Source organism: Oxyura jamaicensis, chromosome 4 (assembly GCF_011077185.1).
Source record: "Oxyura jamaicensis isolate SHBP4307 breed ruddy duck chromosome 4, BPBGC_Ojam_1.0, whole genome shotgun sequence".
Classification (NCBI taxonomy): domain Eukaryota; kingdom Metazoa; phylum Chordata; class Aves; order Anseriformes; family Anatidae; genus Oxyura; species Oxyura jamaicensis.
Window position 1 is genome coordinate 65112939 of NC_048896.1, and position 18331 is coordinate 65131269.

The window sequence follows — 18331 nt, forward strand, 5'->3', positions numbered from 1 at the left end:
GAGTGCCTGTATCCGCCGGAGACAGCACGTCGGTCTCCTTTCAGACCTGCTGGAGTTGGCTCCAGGGCAGGAACGCAGCATCCCTCCACCCCCTCGGTCCCTCCTCCTCTTCTCTTCACACACTCTTGAAAAAGAATTTATTGCTGGGAAGCGGGCTGCGGGTCAAGGAGGGTTCAGGGAAAGAGAAGGTCCTTAGACGTGTTACAGCTGCTGCTTCTGCAGCAAGCAGCACGTAAGATGCTTCATGTTCAGCACTGGGATACACAGAGCAAAGATAGCTCTGTCTCTTTGTAAGTATTACGGTTGCAGGAGATGCAAGTTTGGCCTGTGTAGGGTTTTCCTTTTGTTTGGATGTAATCAGGACCTGTGAGGAAAACAGCTTGATGGCTCTGAATTTGGATGCTTGCCAGCCTAGAAATAGAAGGATATTCGTAATCCGCATGGATGCAGTGCTTTAGAAAACAATTTGCAAGGTCATAATACTTGGATCCTTCTTATTGCTGCTGTTAAACTGCCTGCGAGTTTTCTGCTCCTCTTGCTCTAAGCTGTGAGTTTGTGAGACAGTTGTGACAGGGCACAGTGTAAAGTCAGAGCCCTGATCCTTCCTTGCTGACAGCAGGCATCGTGCCAGTAGGACACACAAACAGCCCCCAGGGTGTTCCCCCCTCGGTGTTCTCAAAATCTCAGACTGTTGTTCCTCTTGCCTCCCTTCCAGTCAGTTTTTGCTCCTGTATGTATGTGCACACACACGGTCTGCTTTATCTTAATAGTTGTGATGTTACTGCTCAGACAGCTTCTGGTAAAGAGGACAAAATGCAGTCCTGTGGTGTGAGCACTAATGTGGCACTATTGCTTTGGTTTACGTGTAACGTTCAGCAGCTCAAACTCTAAACATTTAAGTTTTTTGGGTTTGTTGTTTGTTTTCCTTTTTGGAAAGGCACCGGAGCTGAGCCCTGTGAGCTGCTGCACAGCGTCCAAATGACGACGCTCCTTCCTTCTGCGTTGCTCATCTGTGCCCAAGGTCAGGCCTGTTTTGCATGACTGAAGAATGCTCACTCAGTGCCCAGCACGCAGTCCGTTGAAGTCAATAAGAATATTTTTTGCCTATTTCAGGGGGCTTTGGCTCACCCACCTGCTCCACAAGCTGGGACAAGTGACAAAAAGGTGAAGCCTCCCGGTCAGAATTTCCCCTTGTTGGCTTCGTGGCAGACTCACGCTGAGAAGCGATTCATAACCTCAGCACTCTTCCAGCCAGCAAAATACACACATACTTGTGCTGATGCTTGTGGATCACCCCAGGTGCTTTTCAGTCTTGGCTTACTGTTGATAGTGGTGTGATCCTGGGTGTTTTTTTCTGTAAGAAGGGTCATCTGACTAGGTTACTGCTCCTGCCCTTCTTACCCAAGCATTAACAAAAACTGCTGCTACAGAGTGAAATTCTGTGTGGGTTTATCATACGCAGGGAGAGCACAGGTCACATCGTGGGCATCCTTCCCCCGGTCCCAGCTCCGCACATCAGCTGGAGGCTCTGCGAGCCCTGAGCGCCTTGCAGTGGGGGCACTGCCAGAGTGAGCCATGCCAGATCTCAGCTCTTGGGTCCTGCTGCGACAGCCTTGCTAAACGACCAGGCAGGCTATAAAGGGATATCTGAAGGTAACTGAGGTTGTTGTGACGGTCGGGGGGGGTCGGCTGGCAGAAGGGACGTTACTGCTTTGGTCGTGACAGCATTCTCCAAGAGGCTTGCCTTCATCTTCCCCATCCTCACCGAAAGAGGCGCAAACCATTTCTCACCTGGGGAGATAAAATGAGATCTAACAGATGGTTTGTCTGCAGCTTTTGTCCTTCTGTGTTGTTTAGATGAGTATTTTAAAGTGCTTTCATTACTTGTGATCTCACGCTTCAGCACAGAGCTATGCCAGCTCAGCAGTTCACCCGCGGGAGGCCTGGATCTGAAGCGTGCCTCAACAATCTGCAAATTGCGTTAGTAAAATCTGTGTTGGGGAAAGCTAGCACAGGATCTGTGAGTACTGTACTTCAGCCAACACTGTCAGTAATTTAATAAGCACCTGGGAGAAAACAAACAAAAACGAGGATGTGTATTTAGTGCAGCAGTTGTATCGCAAAGAACCAAGCGCTTGGTATCCACAGTGTGCATCAAGACAGAAATAGCTACAGGGCAGCCTACGGTGTTGTCAGTGCTGTGCAGGCCAAAATGCATTTGCGTATCCAAAGACATGAAGGAGGGGAAGGAGCTTTGCTCTTCTAACTCTTTGTCACATTGCAAAAAGTAGATCCCCTTTGTGTCCGCTAATTTCTTGCATGTCCTCCTGCCCACGGAGCGATGGAAACAACGGCCTAAGCACTGCCAAGGGAAAACTTGACCAGGCAAACAACTGATACCAAAGGAAATGGTGGGGAAATGAGTTTTAGAAAGTCATTTGCAGCCTGAGATGGGACCGTGTCCAAAAGGTGTGTCTTCTGCTTTCCCTAAGAGGTGTGTGTGATGGAAAAAAAAAAAGTATGTGGCATGTGACCAGAATAAGCAAACATGCGTTGTGTGTAAACACTCTCAGGTTTGTTTGTAGTAGCAAATGCTGTCTCCTGGGATCACCAGGAGGAAGAGTTAATTTTAGCTGCACGCTGTCTCGTGTTCCTTGCCACTTGTGTGGCTGGGGTGGGGGAGGACTCGGGGCACCACGAGGAGTAGGCTCTGCATGCATGCTCCCGTTGTATCTTTGGCGCTGAGCTGAATGCTGCTGTTAGCCTCAAATATATACTCAGTGCTGGCTTCGGAAGTCAAGGCTGGGAGCAGAGCTGGAGCCCAGCACGTGGTCACAGTGAGGGAGGAAACGAGCCCAAACAGGGGTCAGGAGAGCTGCGTGCAAGGGAGCCGTGTAGTCTGCTCAGGGAAAGGGATGACTGTAGGGCAAGGAGACAGGAAAAGAAGTGAGGGCTGCCACCAAGGGCAGCCACCCTGCTCTGCTTTTGTTGGCTTGTGCGGCCACCTGGGAAATGGGATGGGGCTCGGGGAGGGGAAGAGGATCTGGTCCACGTAAAATCTCACTCATCTAGTAACAAGGTGATCCTATCGGTGGCATCAGTGTTCCTGAAATGGGGCTGTAATCTCACAGCTGTGTACAAGGGAAGTGTCAGGGGATTGCTTTGTGCTAACAGCCAACTTCTTAGCAGTTAAAAAGATGTTTCAGGGCTTTTTCATGCTTGCTCTGAAGGGAATTTTTTTGAGAGTTAAATAAATGATATTTACGGAATCACTTTTTACTTCCTGGAATGTTTGGAAAATGATGTTTCATTCAGTAAAAATTTTCCAGATAACTCAGACAGAAATGTTTAGAAAATACTGTCAACATGAAATGCATTCATTTAAGAACTCTCTCACATACACACGGTTTCAAGGAGTGGATGCAGCCAAGATTTCGTCTAGTTTGCCCTAATTCTTTGATTCTGCAGTTAATATCTCTCGCATCTGGCTGGACAGAGGTTTCCCAGCGTGCACACACAGGGCCGCTGACCAACAAACTGCTTATAAATAGGACATTTTTCACATGCAAGATGACATCAGATGCACAGAGGAAATGTTTCTCTTGCATATTGTTTTTAACAGAAGGGTTGAGTATATTTACCAAATCAGTGATCTGCGGTTGCTTTTCATTATTTTAATTCCTTGCATTGTTTTCAGAAGTGGGTTACCTAGTAGTTGGAAGCATAGTACATGGAAACTTCTGGTTTGCTATGTTTGGAAACCATTCAGCGCTAGCAAAAGTTGGAAACTATTTTAAATGTGTGTCGTCTGACCCCTGAATATGGTTTTCTGCCTTAGTGGCACAAGTATGTCCTCGCTGCAGTTCCATGTATGGAAATTTGCCACCAGGCAGCATCCTTTTCCAGATTTGCATGGAGTCAGGAATACCCCTGTGCAGTCGTCAGGCCTCTTGGCTAACTCTTGGAGCAGAACCTCTGCTCCTCTAGAGCAAGTTAAACCTTCCGTAGGTGGTTGCGTGTGTGTCATAGCTGGGAAGGCACTGCTCGTGGGCGAGACGTGGCTCTTCCCTTCCACGCTGGGATGCTTCAGAGCCAAACTAAAAGTAGCAGAGGATCTGCATGCGTGCAGTAGGCTGCACAGTGGTGAAGGAGCGCTGAAATACCTGCGTCCGCGTGCTTCACCGGCATGATTTTTCTTTCTAAATGTCCAGAAATATTTGAGCGATAAATTTCCTTGTTTTGCAGTAAGATTTCACAGAGGAGCATTAGCTTACACTGTCTGGTTTTCCATAAAGTCTTCCCGCTGTGCATACGAGACAGCTTTATTGCTGTTTTGATGTAGGGCTGATGGAGTAAGGACTGTGCGTTTGTGGTTCAGGAAGGGTTTTTGCCTGGTATTTTCCAAATTCCTGAGACCTTCTCTTTAAATATGGCTATGTGATGGCTTTAAATGCGACTAAATGGTTTCCCAAGTAAGCTGTAAGCTGCTTTCCAAATGTCCATTTAAAGTAAAAAGGAACAGGCTTGTTTCTGAAGTCAGCAAAGTTCAAACTCTGAAATTTCATTTTCCCCAAGAGAAGAACTGGAGTGGAACTATGGAGTACTTCTCCAGTCATTTTTCACCATTAAATGGATGAATATTTTCCTCCTTCCCCGCCCTTCTTGATACATGGTATCGGCAGTAGCAGTGACTGAGAAGGGTACACGCTGGATGCGGTACGTTACCTTACGATGCCAGATGGCAGATACCTGACGTGAACAATTTGTCGGCTGTAAGCACCCTGTGCATTTCAGAATGGCTGCTGTGCTGGATGGATACAGTTGTCCGAAAACCAAGGGTTCTGCACAAAGATGTCTGTTGATAGTGCTGCTCGTGAAATGTTAACCATCCTTTATTCTCTTTCCTGAAGCTTGTACAATGAGGACAGAAACCTGCTGCGTATTCGAGAGAGAGAGAGGCGGAATCAGGAGGCTCTGCAGGAGAGAGACAAGTTCAGTGAGACCACCCCGCTCTTTGCCGAGCCCTACAAGGTAACGGTAGGGCCGTGTGGTGGGGGGCGAGGAGAAAAGAGGGTTGGGGCAGAAGAGCAGAGCCATGGCCTCTGGACAAAGTACAGTTGGCTTGAGTACGACATTAACAAATGTAACAACATCCCATCTGCTTCACTTAAATCTGCAGTGTATGTTCATAAAGCTCTGCAGGTGGCAGTGTGCAGTATAGCCTTTGGGGTGGGCAGGTTCATTCGGGGGCCTCCTGTAGTCTGGAAGTTTGTGGCAGAGTGCTCACATGTGGCCTGGCCACACATCTATCTTCAGCTATGGTTGAAACAAAGTGGTCTGATGTTCGCAGACCTGCAGCTGGGCCGGCAGCATTTCTAATGAAGAACTCATGCTGCTAAGAGCAGTCTGATTCTCTTTGGAGAGACTGCCTGCAGAAACAAAATGAGCTTGCCTAACTGAAGTTGTGGTGATGCATGGCGATTAAAATAAGATCCTGAAGGGTGTCTCTTCTTGAGCTGGATCTCTGAGGTTGTTTTTTTCTGTGCTTTTTAAATTTCCCACTTTCTGTTCTTCTGTTTCAGACTAATAAAGAGGATGAGTTGTCAAGCCGTATTCAGAACATGCTGGGCAATTACGAGGAGGTCAAAGAGCTTATCAGCGCCAGGTGCCATCAGAATCTCATAGGGATACCAAAAAGCATTGCTCCTCTGATCCCTCAAGGAAAGCCTGATCGCCCGTTCTTCCCTGAAAAGACCAGCCATGCACCATCTTCATTCCACCATGCAAGCCGCCATCCACACATGGGACCTCCGGTTGTAGCTCCTCCCCCTCCAAGCCACTCCGTTCACTACCAAAAGGCACAATCAAGAACAGAACCAGCTTCAGGGTTGCACGCCAAGAGTCACAGCTTGCCCAGCAGCCGGAGCCAAGGCCAAGAACACAGTCGTGGTGGGCAGGAAAGTCACACAGGTTCTCGCCACAAGAGAATCGAGAGGCGCGCTGTTGGTGAGGGTCATGCTAATGAACTGCAGGCCTCCCTTCTGGAGCTTTCTCCATTGCTGTCATCTTTGTCTACTCCAGTGGCACCCCTGTCACCTCTACATTCCAGCCAGCATGTTAATTCCAGGTCACAGAACAGCAGCAAAAGTCATGGGCCGACCTACACTCAAACGAAATCACCTCAGGACCTAGTGGCAGGCTCACAGGAGAATGAAAGTCGGGACAGCTCAGCCGTTAACTTGGCTGGCACCACTCAGCCTTCCTCGCAGACCTTTCCCCCACCTTTGCCATCAAAAACCAGTGCAATGCAGCAGAAACCAACTGCCTATGTCAGGCCAATGGATGGCCAAGATCAGGCACCAGTAGAATCCCCGGAGCTCAAACCTCTCCCAGAGGAGTACCACACAGAATCATATGAGAAAATCTCAGATTTGAAGGCGAACGCCAAAGCCAAGTTATCCAAGCTGAAAATCCCTTCTGAGCCCATTGAGGTGAGTGCAGTGGTCAGGGGGCTTGGCTGGCAGGGTACGTTGAGCTGTGGGAGAGCAAGGCACTGAAGAACAGTTGGCTGTTCTGTTGGCCGCTGGCAGCGCTGATGGCTGTGCACATTACAATGTCTAGAAGGTGCGTTTTGACGTTGGCTTCAACTGACCAGGGTGAGATACCTCTTTGGGTGGTGAAACTGCAGTGCTCATGGTGATTTTGATGAGGCTGTGACAGGTTTTGTGGTTAGAGAGGCTGCTTTCTATCGCTGTATCTCTATGCTGGTGGGTAGAGACCCCAAATGCTGGCTGAATACTGGGACAGTTGATCGTCCAGTCATTTCTACAGTCACCCTGTAAGCTCACGTTTTTGGGGCTCTGTGGTAAGTGACTCTGAGCACCCCAGAATTCACCAAAGTCAGTCTGCAAGATCTCACCATAGTACGTCAGGCAAGAATGTGATGAAGAAAAAGCATGATGTAGATTTCTGCCAGATGAATTTAGCCTAGCATCCTCAGGAAACACATCACCGTTCTGTCTTCTCCTTCTTCACATCCCTTTTGAGCACGTTTTGAAGGTTTAAATAAATCTTAGTACAGAGGAGGAATTCTCCATGATGAGATCCCAGAAGTTATGTAACATTTGGCATACAAGCAAAGGAGGTGCCCTCTTCCATGTCCCAACCAGGAGAAAAATGAAAACACGTCTGCTCTTTGCTTGTTCTTAACAGCACAGAGTGGCCTGGCCTGCGCGTTTGAGCATACCTTTGTTCTAGCTCTTGTTCTTTCTCTGCGAAGGAGTGAGAGAAAGTGGGATGTCCCAACAGGCATAGGATGGGAAGCTGTGGTTTTTGCAGTGGAAAGATTGCAGTTGGACCAAAGACCAAGATCTGCAGTATGTAAATGTGCAGTTATTCCTGTGCATCCAAGAACAGCTCCTTCCTAGTACTTGTTATTTTCTCAAGAGCCAAACGCCTCTTCATCTGTGCCCCATTTTAAAATTGATCATGTTTATGGCCTGGGAGATCTGCAGTTAGATTTCAATCTTGAGATGCCGTTTCATCGTGTACTCTCCCCTTGCAGTCGTTGTCATGAATTGCTGTTTGCCAGGCTGAGGCATTGCAATAGGTTGCAGCAAGGTTGGGCATGGAGCGTGCGATTCAGAAAGTAACACTGCCACTCATGCCAGCAGGGGAAAACATCTTCTGAGGATACAGATATTTTGGGTAGCTTTCTCTGCAAGTTCAGTTGTTTCGAGATTATATGCAGTGTGTGGTAGAAACTGGCACGCTTGAGCAGGGTTAGACTAGTCTGTTCTAGCTTTGGCTTCAGAGAAAAAGCCCAGAGCAGCTGTCAGAGTGGTTTGGACAGCTTTTCTGACAGCATTAGAAGGCATCTCGCACCTACGTTTGGACCCTGCCGTGAAGTCACTGGGGTATGTTGTTTATGAGACTGTGGGGAGACTTTAAGGGAAGGAGTGGCTGGAATTAGTCACTTCTTAACCAGGGGATGCTTCCCCTTTCCTTTGTAATCGTTTAGAGACAGCAAGATCCCTCATTGTACTCCATCTGGTTGCACCTACCCCAAGGCCACCTATCTGATTTGTCACATGTGGTGGTGGACAATTCTTGGGGTTCTAAGACGCGCTGTAGGATCAAGTGGCTTGCAGCCCTCCCTGATGCAGCACTTTGAGAGTAGGAGCAATATTGTTGCACGTGTTTTGGGAAGCTTTACCATGCCTGTCCTTACGCTCATCCTGTGTGTTACAGCATGTAGACACCCACAGTGCTGACCTCAAGGTATTTGGGTGAGGAGACATGCAGAGATGCTTTTCAAGTTGTATTTTACATTTGTAATAAAAAGGGGTAGGATGGGTGCGGTCTGCTTTCCATGGAAAAGAGTGTTGTAGGATGTTTTCATCAGCTGCAAGTAGCTGTAGGTAATTTCTTGTGGAAAATGAGAGGAAGCTGGCAAAATGACATTGTCAAAAAGTTGTGAAAACAGTTTCATGCTGAGAGACAGTATTTGCTTCCAAGTAGATTTGGCATTGCACGTCATAACTCAAAAAGGAAAGAGCAGCAAGGTCTGGATTCCATTATTTGCTTGACCAGATATTTTATTCCTGAGGGAGGAATAAAGCAACACACGGGGTCTTAGCTTCTTCACCACCCATTCTTCATTGTCCATTGCCCCAAAGATAAAGGGCATTCCTGGTTTTAAAACTGTCGTTGTAAAGCCTGAGTTTTGTCTTGGTGTTGTCTTTTCTGTTGAGAAAGAGTGCTTACTTGTCAGAAATGAGACTTCCCTGTTCTCTCCCAGCTCTGCTTCCATTACTGTTTTCATCTTATCTTTCGCATCCCTGTGCTTTGTATTATCGTGTGTGTATGTGTCTGTTTGAATCTGAGCTCAGACAGGGCAGTGTTAGCCACGATGATGTCTACTGAATGAAACTCCTCTGCTCACTTTCCATTAAGCACATGACTGTGATTCTAAATGCCTATCCAAAATCCTACAGCTGCCAGAGCTGTGTGGTAGCAATGCTGGTGTGGGAGTGCTATTACATCTGTGGCAGGGTAAGAGTATAGTGAAAAGGGAATCAAAGCTAATGTAGAAAATGATTCTGCACAAGCCAAACCCCTAATTTCATTTATATGGTTGGACAACTTAGAAGTTGATAGATGACCCCTTGAGTAAATGTGCTGAATAACCCTCCCATGGGGTAGGCTGTGGCCGCTGTTGACCGTTTTCTGTGCACGGGCATTTGGAATACTGGCTATAATAAGCTCTAGTAGAAAATCTGTGACTTCATTTTCTGCCTGTTTGAGCTTCTTCATTATGGTATTTATTTATTTCTGGTTTTCGTTGTGTTTTCTTTTTTTTTGTCATTAATGACACAGTCTTTTGGTGTAAAGCCTGGAGAGTGAAGAGGGAAAAGGGTACGATGGCGCAGCTGGACAAGTCCATGTGCTGGATGTGCAGTGTGAGATAAGTGGCTTGGGGAGAGGGGTGGGCTGGCTTGCTTCCAGGGAACAGCAAGGTGTTTTATGGGCAGGTAGGATCTTGGGAAGGCAAATCAGGGGATCCTTCGGCCAGAGGTTGACCCTTGTATAATTTTGGTGAAGTGTGGCAGCGAGTGGGTCTGAGCTAGCAGAAATGCTGCTGGTCTTCCCCCTTCCTCCCAGCAACTCGAAGCCTGGTTTTATGCTTATTTATCCCCTTCAGCCCCAGTTGTGCTGAACAGCCACGTGCAAAGTCCAGTTATTCCCCCTGACATCATTTAGGAAAGCCATTTCTTTGACCACAAGGTTTGTGGTTGGTTGGATTCTGAAGGCGTGTCACCTGCAGCTGTGAATTCATTATTGACAGCTTCTGCTCATGGCAACAGTGATGAGTTCAGCCTTCCAGTCTGAATAGACAAGCAGATTCGCTGTCAAGTGAATGAATCCACAGCAGATAACTGTGGTGACTCACTTTGCATTCATATACAGAAGCTGAACAGCCTTTCCCCTCTCTTCCAAATAAAAAACTTTGCTTTCAAACTTTATCTCCTTCTCTTCAAGGCAGCTGTCCAAATTTATTGTGAGAAGACTTAAAAAAAAAAAAAAAAAACAACCATGCGTGAAGCTTAAACATATCTGTTCTCTGCACGTGCCAAGTTTTAGCTCTTCACAGCTCTTAAACAAAGATGCTTTTAAAGCCAGTCTCTTTCCATCTCTTCAGGAGAGCTGCAGCACTACCAGAAACTCTCCTACTACCTCCACTTGCAAAGCAAAGATGGAGATGCCTGGAAGGGAATTGGCTTGACAGCAGGGCCCAGAATCAGTGAGGCTAGTTTGGGAGTGTTTATAAATCCTAAAGCTTTATTAAGAGCATGTTGTCTAAAGAGATTTGGCTTTGTTTTCCTTGCAGTTTTATTAATGTTAGTAGGTAGCTGCTTTATCTCATGCGATGAAGCATCACGGGACCCACCTCTTTCACCTACAAACTGGGAAATAAATTGGGAAGCAACTAGTTTAACAAACAAATAATGTTTTAAATAAAAAAAATACACATAAAGGTATGTTAAGTCTTTCTGGTAGTACTTCATTACCCTTGAGGCACAGGGTACACAAAAAGATCTCAGCTTTAACAGTGGGATTGCTGTCATTGAGCCCTGTTCACCTCAGTACACATCTTTGAAGGGTCACCAGTTAAAATGTGATTGTGGTATAGCATATAGCAGTGACTAAATACCTAGAGAGACATTAAGATGACAAATAAAAAGTCCATTTTAGGTTTTCAGTGACTTCTTTCCATGGCAACTGAACTCTTCCACTGACAGAAGCGGCCAGACAGTTGAGCCCTGTAAAATAGAAATAAATGTATGGTTTTAATCCTGGATTAAGGTGCTATTCTCTTCTTTCCACCAACCTTATATTTACTTAACATTTATTAAATGGGGGGGAGATTGATTTCCCTTCCCTTTTTTGACTCTCATTGTTTTTGTGTGTTTGTTTTTTGCTTCACGCCAGGAGAGAAGCCACAGGTTGTTAGCTATGTGTCTCCCCTGCTGCCCTCTTCCTGGCCAGAAGTGTCATATGTGGCTTGAGATGGGTTTCCTTGCTTCACTAGGATTGCGTAAATTTGTCTTTTTGTTGGTGCATGACTGCAAAACAGGCAGGTCAAACATTAATGGCAGTTGCTACTGCTGTTTTTTTAATGTTTACCTAAGGTCCTGGGAACAAAGAATGCTCTGGAAGAGCTGGAGGGTGAGGTTACGTGGGGCAAGGAGGCAGGTGTTTGGTTCGGAAGCCAAAAGGACATCTTGTATTGTTACTGCAGCTGAACCAGACGCCGATGTTCAAAGCTCGTGTGTCAGACTGCAGAGGTGATAAATTAGCAGTGCTCGTTCATCTTCCTCTTACGCTTGGTGAAGGTGCACTCTGGTCACATTCAGCTCCCAATTCTCAGCTGCAAGGCTCTTCAGATCGGAGATCCTTGCTTGTCCACTTGGATCCAAGATCTGGCCTTGGTCAGCAGCGGGTGGTTTGTGCTCCCGCTGTTTGGATGGCCAGCAAAGGGGTATCATGAGGAAAGGAATGGGGGTGCTGCATCTGCCTGGAGCATGGTGAGAAGGGGAAGGAGGGGATGCCTTCAGAAACACTCGGTGTTTCTTAGAGTGGCTCAGTCCTTACCAGCTTCTCCCATCGGGTATGGGTGGACTGTGCCTGGCATAAGCCAAAGAGCTGGCTTCTCTCCAGAGTGTCTCAGAGCACCAGGTTTGTCCAAACTGAGTTGCTAAATCCATTGCTTCACAAAGCAACAGGAGACTGAGTCGTCGGCTGCCTTGCATCTTTCCAGGTGACTCAGAATTCAGTGCCTCTTCCGGGCTGTGACCAACTTGTGTTAAGCGAGCTACCACAGCGCATTTATCGCCACCATGTTGGGGGTTTGAGGTTTGCCAGTCTGTTGATCTGCCTGTGAAGGGCTGGTGATCAGCCATCCTGGCTGCAATCAGCTGTGACTCCAACATAGCATGGAGACCTTTGCCTTGCATAAAAGAGTGCTGCTTAAAAAGGGGGGTGGGGGGGGGGTAGGGGGGCGGGGAGGGGAGTAAAAACAACTGGAAACCCATGGTCCTCTGTGGTTTGCCAAGTCAGGAGCCAAGAAGCTGAACTTAGGAAGAACTTGAGAGCATTTCCGTTCTTAATTACCATTGTTGTGCAGCACAAAACCAGTGCCTGTTAAATGCTGTGTATCTGAATAGCTGCTTTTTTTCTGTGATAACCCATTTTAAGTCAACGGCTGTGCATTAAGCAGTAAAATGCATATCCTGCCATCGTGGTTATGAGGAATTCTCCAACCCTTCATCTGTACCATGTGTACTAATGCACACGGCTTTTCAGAAAGCGAGTACGCGAGTAAGGAAACATTCAGATGTAGAGCCGAGAAGGTGCTATCAAAAGGGGATTGGGAAGTCTTTCCTCAAAGCATGCTGTTAACGTGCTTTGGTAAGTAGAGCAAGAGCTGCTACTGTGATTGTCACTGCCCGATATTCTGGGTAATAAATAAAAAAATAAAACTTTTTTTTTTTTTAAAAAAAAAAAAAGTGATGCACAAAGCCTGAGGAGGGCTGACAGCGGATGGCAGCCAAGCCTTCCAACTAGGCAACTTGCAAGCAGGCGGCGTGCGTGCCGATGGGCTGCAAACCGAAGGCAGCCACCAGCAGCTGGCTTCCCAAGCAGGGCAGAGATCTGCCTTGGAGGAGGAGTGATGGTGCTGGCCTCAGCTGTTGCTCTGCCTGGTGCCCAGGCTCCATCATCCTGCAGTTTTGTAAGGCCTCTGATGGCGGGGGGTACAAAAAGTGTTGATTCATTTTAAATGCGCTTCTTGGAAGAAGAAAAAAAATCCCACTGCTTAGACCATCTGTGGTGCACTCCGTGTTAGGCAGCCACTGGCGGATGATTTCCTTGCTCTTTCAGCCTGGGGCGGTAAGCTTGTTAAAATGAAAATCTGAGAACTGGCTTGTTTCTGACCTAAAAGATGTTTAAATGTGAGCTATGGCCAAGGCGTCTCTAATTTGTGATTTATTCAATATTTTTTTCGGGGTTGGAAATAGATTTTTTTTGTCTTGGACACGGCAGACTTCATCCATCCTCTGCAACCCAGGCTGCTGTGGCTGGGGCATATTTCAGAAATCCTTAGGGAAAACTTCACGCTTCAGTGGATCCTTGCAGTGGCAGCATGTTACTCTCTTCTCAAGCAAGATGGAAGAGGCAAAAAAAGGATGAGCAGCTGGTTGGGTATGTCAGACTGCCTTCTGCTCTCTTCCTTCTCTGCCCCGTGCCTCACCAAGCTTGCACTGGGTTTCTCCACTGTTTTCTGCCCTACCCACTTTCTTCCCAATGCATGCCAGGGAGGTGCAAGGGGTGCATTTGTGGCACAGGTTTTCCAGTCTCATCCAGTCACCACTAGCCCTGGACATCACGAGGGGTGAGCACCAACCCTTGAACAAGGAGCCTTTCACCTGGGTCTTCCCTGTGGCCCTCTGAAGCTCTCAGAGATGAAAGCGGGTGGATCCCTTTCTGTTCTTGCACTGCTTTTGTTGTTTTTATCCCCTCGTGTGTCTGAGCTCCCCAGCTCTGTTGCAGGTCCATCCAGAGGCATGGATCCTGCCCTGCGCTCCTCGGGCAGCTTCAGAAGAGGCGAGCAGAGGGACGGAGAGCGGCTGGGCACAGGGTCAGGGCTGCACACAGCTTTTGTGCCTCTGAGTACCCAAACAGCTCCTGGATTCCTTTGTTTTCTCTCTCCTGATGTGTGTGCACATCCTTAGGAGGAATGGAGCCTGATCCCAGTGGACAGGGATCCACATGGCGTGGTGGTTTTTTTTGTTGTTTTCAAACCAAGCCCAAGCATGCAGAAGTAATTATATAAACAGCAAAAGCTACTTGTTGTATTTGATTTAATAGGTGAGTCCCACCGGATGCAAAAGACATTTTTTCCCTTGTGTGCCTCTTCTTTGGAAGAAGCAGCACGCTTTATCCAGGCTGGAAATAAACCAGCAAAACAGTGCCCAGGCAGCTGTAGCAGCTCACGCGAAACCTCTTTGGCCAACCTGCCTGTAGATTTTAAAACTCTCCGCACCATTTCTTGCGCGAGTGGAAATTGCCGAAGGGACAGATGTTGCCAATTTGAACTGTACAGGGGGAAGGCAAGTATTGCTAAGCAACCGTGTGCTTGAGAGAGCGTTTTTCGGAGAGGAGCCAAGGGAGTTATGCCTGGGAGCGCTCGCGGCTTCTTGTGGCTCGGCGCGAGGGAAGAGAAGAAAAGTTCTTTCCTGCCAGGGCTGCCGCCAGCACAAAAGGCACTGTAACCTGTTGGCATCGATTAGGGCCAGCAAGGGGATGTACAAAGACAGGACATCTCCCTTGCCATGCGGGAAGGCCCTACGAGATGTTCACAGAGGTAAGCGCACCATGCGACGCCTGGTGCTGGCCGCAGGGACCTCGGGGTGGGCTGGCGGCCACGGGGCTGGCAGCAGCTTCTGGAGCCCCCGAAGGAAGGGCAGAGGGGCTCTTAGCCGTGACCAGCTGCAAACCCTGCGTGTGGCTGTTCCCCTGCCTGGCCAAGTGGTACTGGGAAGGCAGGCAGCAGGGGCTGCGCTCCTGGCCGTCCCCTGGCTCTACCTGTGTGTTGGTTTGGAAGGAACATTCAGAAGGCAGTGCTGTTCTTGCCCTGACGTCCTGCTCAGCACAGTCTGTCTGCTGTTGGTCGTGCCTCTCTTTTTTGCCTCTGTGGGGGGTTCTGCTGCACTGCAAAGTTTCAGGTCTCATGGTTCATTTTGACTGATGTCCAATGATGTCGCTGCCTGAATCATCTTTTGGATTTCCTTCCCTCCTTCCCAAGCTTTAGCTGCTAGTTTTCATCATCTTAATGATGATACTTTGGCAATTAAGTTGTATCTTATTGTTTTAGTAGCAGAATATTTTAACTCCCAGTTGGAAAAGGTGATGTTTCTGCCTTTTCCATCTTCTGCTTTTCAGCGTACTAATTTCACTTTCTGTACCGCATTAGCAGGTTTCCATTTTTCCTGTGCATTTGGTCAGACATTTATGAATGTCATCAGACATCCGGGTGCTCCTTTTGTCTGCGACAAGCGTTGCAGATACTGCCCGATGAGATGATGTCTCCATCCCACTCTGAGCAAAAGGTCCTGCTGGGTTTCCCAGCCAGTCTCTGCCCTCAGCCCGGCCGCCTTCGCACGTCCCCAGCGACACAAAAGACATGCTGCAGCCGCCTTGTGCTTCAGACCCGAGAAGGGCTTGATGCTGCAAAGGAGGCGTCCCCTGCCCCGTGGCCAGCTTGGCTTTAGCAGAAGGCATTGCCACTTTTTGTGAGGCTTGCTTCTCCAGGCTCCTGTATTTATTCATCCCTTGGCCTTTCTGCCAGTTCCTAACATGGAGCTCTTCTTGAATCGCAGGAGGGAAGAGCCAGTCTGATGTTTGCCTTGGCCGCTAAGGAGAGGGAGATCAGTAGCTCTGGGACTGATTGTTAACCTGTTGGTCAGCTGCAGAATTAGCAAACGGTGAAACTTCACCTAAGCTTCCACTTGCAGCACTTGCAGATATTTGGGTTTGGGTGTCTGGTCCAGATGTGCACTTCACTCTCATAAATGCTGAGTAGCTCAGGTATTGCCACTGCCAGAAATCTGTTCTTGACTTGCTTGTTAAGCTTCGTTAAGCCAAAAGAAAAATAAGGTCAGCATTCAGTTTTTCTAAAACTCTGGTGGGTTTTTAATGTTTTCAGGGGATCGTTCTTTCTCTTTGGCTGCTTAAATTTAGAATGAATAGGGACAACATAGCGATGCTGTTCCCCTACCTTGAGAGATGTTGGAGAACTAGGTGTCTGTATCAGCAGGGTTTCTACAAGAGAGCTTCCATCTTGAATCAGAACCTAAACTCAAATATTTGTTTTAATGCATATTGAATTTGATTAAAAAAAAAAAAAAAAGGGAGCAATTCCTCAAGTTTAAAGATCAAACACATGTAGATGTAGAACATTTTGAGTGAGTACTTTGCAATGATTTTTAAGGCTGATTGCTGTGGGTGTTTACAAATATTTTCTGTGTCCCTAGCATGAAAACACTGGCTTGGTGGCTGCACATTTTAAAAGTCTTTTGTACAATAAACAATGTGTGGAATGATGCCGTGTTAGCACTGTAGCATATATTTCTTTCAAAGCGTATAGTTCAAGATGCTCGCTGCTTGAAGAGCATTTTTTTCCCTTGCGTAAGAACCCCAGATTTTTATGATGTGCCTTCAGAGCACTGCATTTTGAATGGCAGTGGTTTAGGAAGAATGCTATGGGGTCTGGAAAACGGGGCAAACTGACTTAGCAGGAGACAAAGTTGAGTCAAATTTGGAGGCTTCCAGCCTTCACCTCCTTTTAAAAGGCATCTTTTGGTTTCTTTTGCCAGCCTGTCCGCTCCTTGCAGTTCAGACTACACTGTAATTCAGACTGGGTTGGATGCCAGCTGTTTGTTCAAGGTGGAGGGTGTATATTTGCAGCTTGAATGCTTTCACTGGAAGGAAGCACTGTGCTAAAGTTTCTCCTGTAGCTTGTCGGTCCTCAGCTGTGCTCCATTGGCTGGACATGTGGAAGGAATATATTCTGTGCCATGTGACACGTCTGTCTATTCGAGAGGAATATATTCCAGGGCTACAAGTAAGCCTCATTGTTTGCTGTCCATTAAAGTTGCTTCGGGGAAAGACACAAAAAGCTTTTTCTTAGGCAGAATTTGGCTGGTGTCTTGGTGATCCATGCTGCAGCCATCTCCTCTTGGTTGGGTTTTCATTACAAGGCAGTCAGAGTGTTTCAAGTAAACAGAGAAGCTGCTTCTCCCCTCCAGAGTAGATGGGAGGGGACGGGAGCAAACAGCTGCCTTTCTCCTGTCTTCTCAGCTTCAGTTTCTGGCCTCACCAAGCTGCCGACAGAGAACACACCCAGCAGCTTCCTGTCCTGCCTGGAAAGTGTTTCTGGAAGTGGGGAGGACACCCCCGTACCTCCTGGGCAAGCACGCTGCTGAGTGCACAAAGCTGTGTGCAGAGGAGGAGATGAAGGTGCCGGTGTGTGTCCTCTGTTGTGTTGTAGGACAGGCTTCAAGCCTTCTGTTGCAAGGCTGGGGAGCTTTCTGGGATGTGTGTCTAATATTCATCTCAGGGAGACAACCTTTCATCTGAGCATACATGACTTCAAATAATGTTACCGACACTAAGACGCTCTTCTCTCTCGACTCCAAAACATACAATCCAGAAATGCTCTGTTTGCATTCAAGTCAGTTGTAAAACAATGGCGAAAGTTGCCTTGGCAAGCAAAAGGATATCCTGCTATTTCTTTCCCACAGGTTATGTTCCTTGGTTTGGAAGCACTTGAAACTTTTTTTTTTCCTGAGTTTTAAAAATAGCACCTAGGCTGTTTCTCAGTGAAGAGTTCTGCTCATATAAGGAGAGAGGTGAAACTTGTCTTCTCTAAAGGCTCACATTTGCTTCCTTTTCCCCTGGGAAGGCAATGCCGGATGCGCTGACAAGCACCCTCTTCTCTGCCGACATAGCAGCACCAGCATCGATGCTGAGCCCTGGTGCTCCCCGACGGGTTGCTGCATGGTTCTGGGAGCTGCAGACCCACAAATGAGCCCAAGGTCTTGGTTCAGAAAAGGGAAGGAGTGCTTTTCCGGGCTGGAGCCTGTATATCCACGCTTGTTTGCTCAGCTGGGGGTATCAGGCAGCACTGCTGCCAGCAGAACTCTTGCTCTCCTCCTTTTCCAAGGGGAAAATGAGGTTGGGAAGGGAAAAGCTTGTGAGAGATGGCAGTCAGTAATGATCTGAGTTGCTCTGAGTACTGCGGCATACCTCTCACTGCTCAAACCTCCTGTTCCCTTGATGGTTTTAACAAATATCGTTACTGCTGTCGTGCGTTTGAGCTCAAGTGAAGATCAGAATGTGCTGTCAAACGCTGTCTCGAGCCGCCGTTGTCTCCGATTTGGGAGTGCATCGTGCTGCCTGTAACACGACAGCGTGCGCAGCGTTCCTGTCACCATGCAAGGGAAGGCAGTCCAGTGCCAGCAGTCTTGTTGGCATCAGAAATCAGCCTGCTATCAGCTGCAGTTCCTGGGGGCCTTGGAAGCGACCTCCTTGTGCCAGTACCCAGGGGGCTGTGAGACGGGCACCGAGTGTCGGCAAGACAAACAGCAGGAATGGGGGGGGGAGAGGAGGTCTGGGAAGTGTGTGTGGGTTCTCAGAAGTGTGAATATTGTGAATATTTTTTTAAACAGAAGAACAGACAATATTTTTTGTGAACAGAACAAGAAGTTGC

At 47.6% G+C, this 18331-nt stretch overlaps 1 protein-coding gene across 4 annotated transcripts in view; it reads left to right on the forward strand.

Moving 5' to 3' along the window:
* The window catches only part of AFF1 (AF4/FMR2 family member 1), an 85256-nt gene that overhangs the window by 33983 nt on the left and 32942 nt on the right, over positions 1-18331 (forward strand). For all 4 annotated transcript variants that reach the window (XM_035323515.1, XM_035323516.1, XM_035323518.1 and 1 more), the window contains exons 2-3: positions 4911-5031; positions 5583-6491. In XM_035323515.1, the coding sequence (XP_035179406.1) occupies positions 4911-5031; positions 5583-6491 (1030 nt within the window). The remainder of the gene's footprint in view (positions 1-4910; positions 5032-5582; positions 6492-18331) is intronic.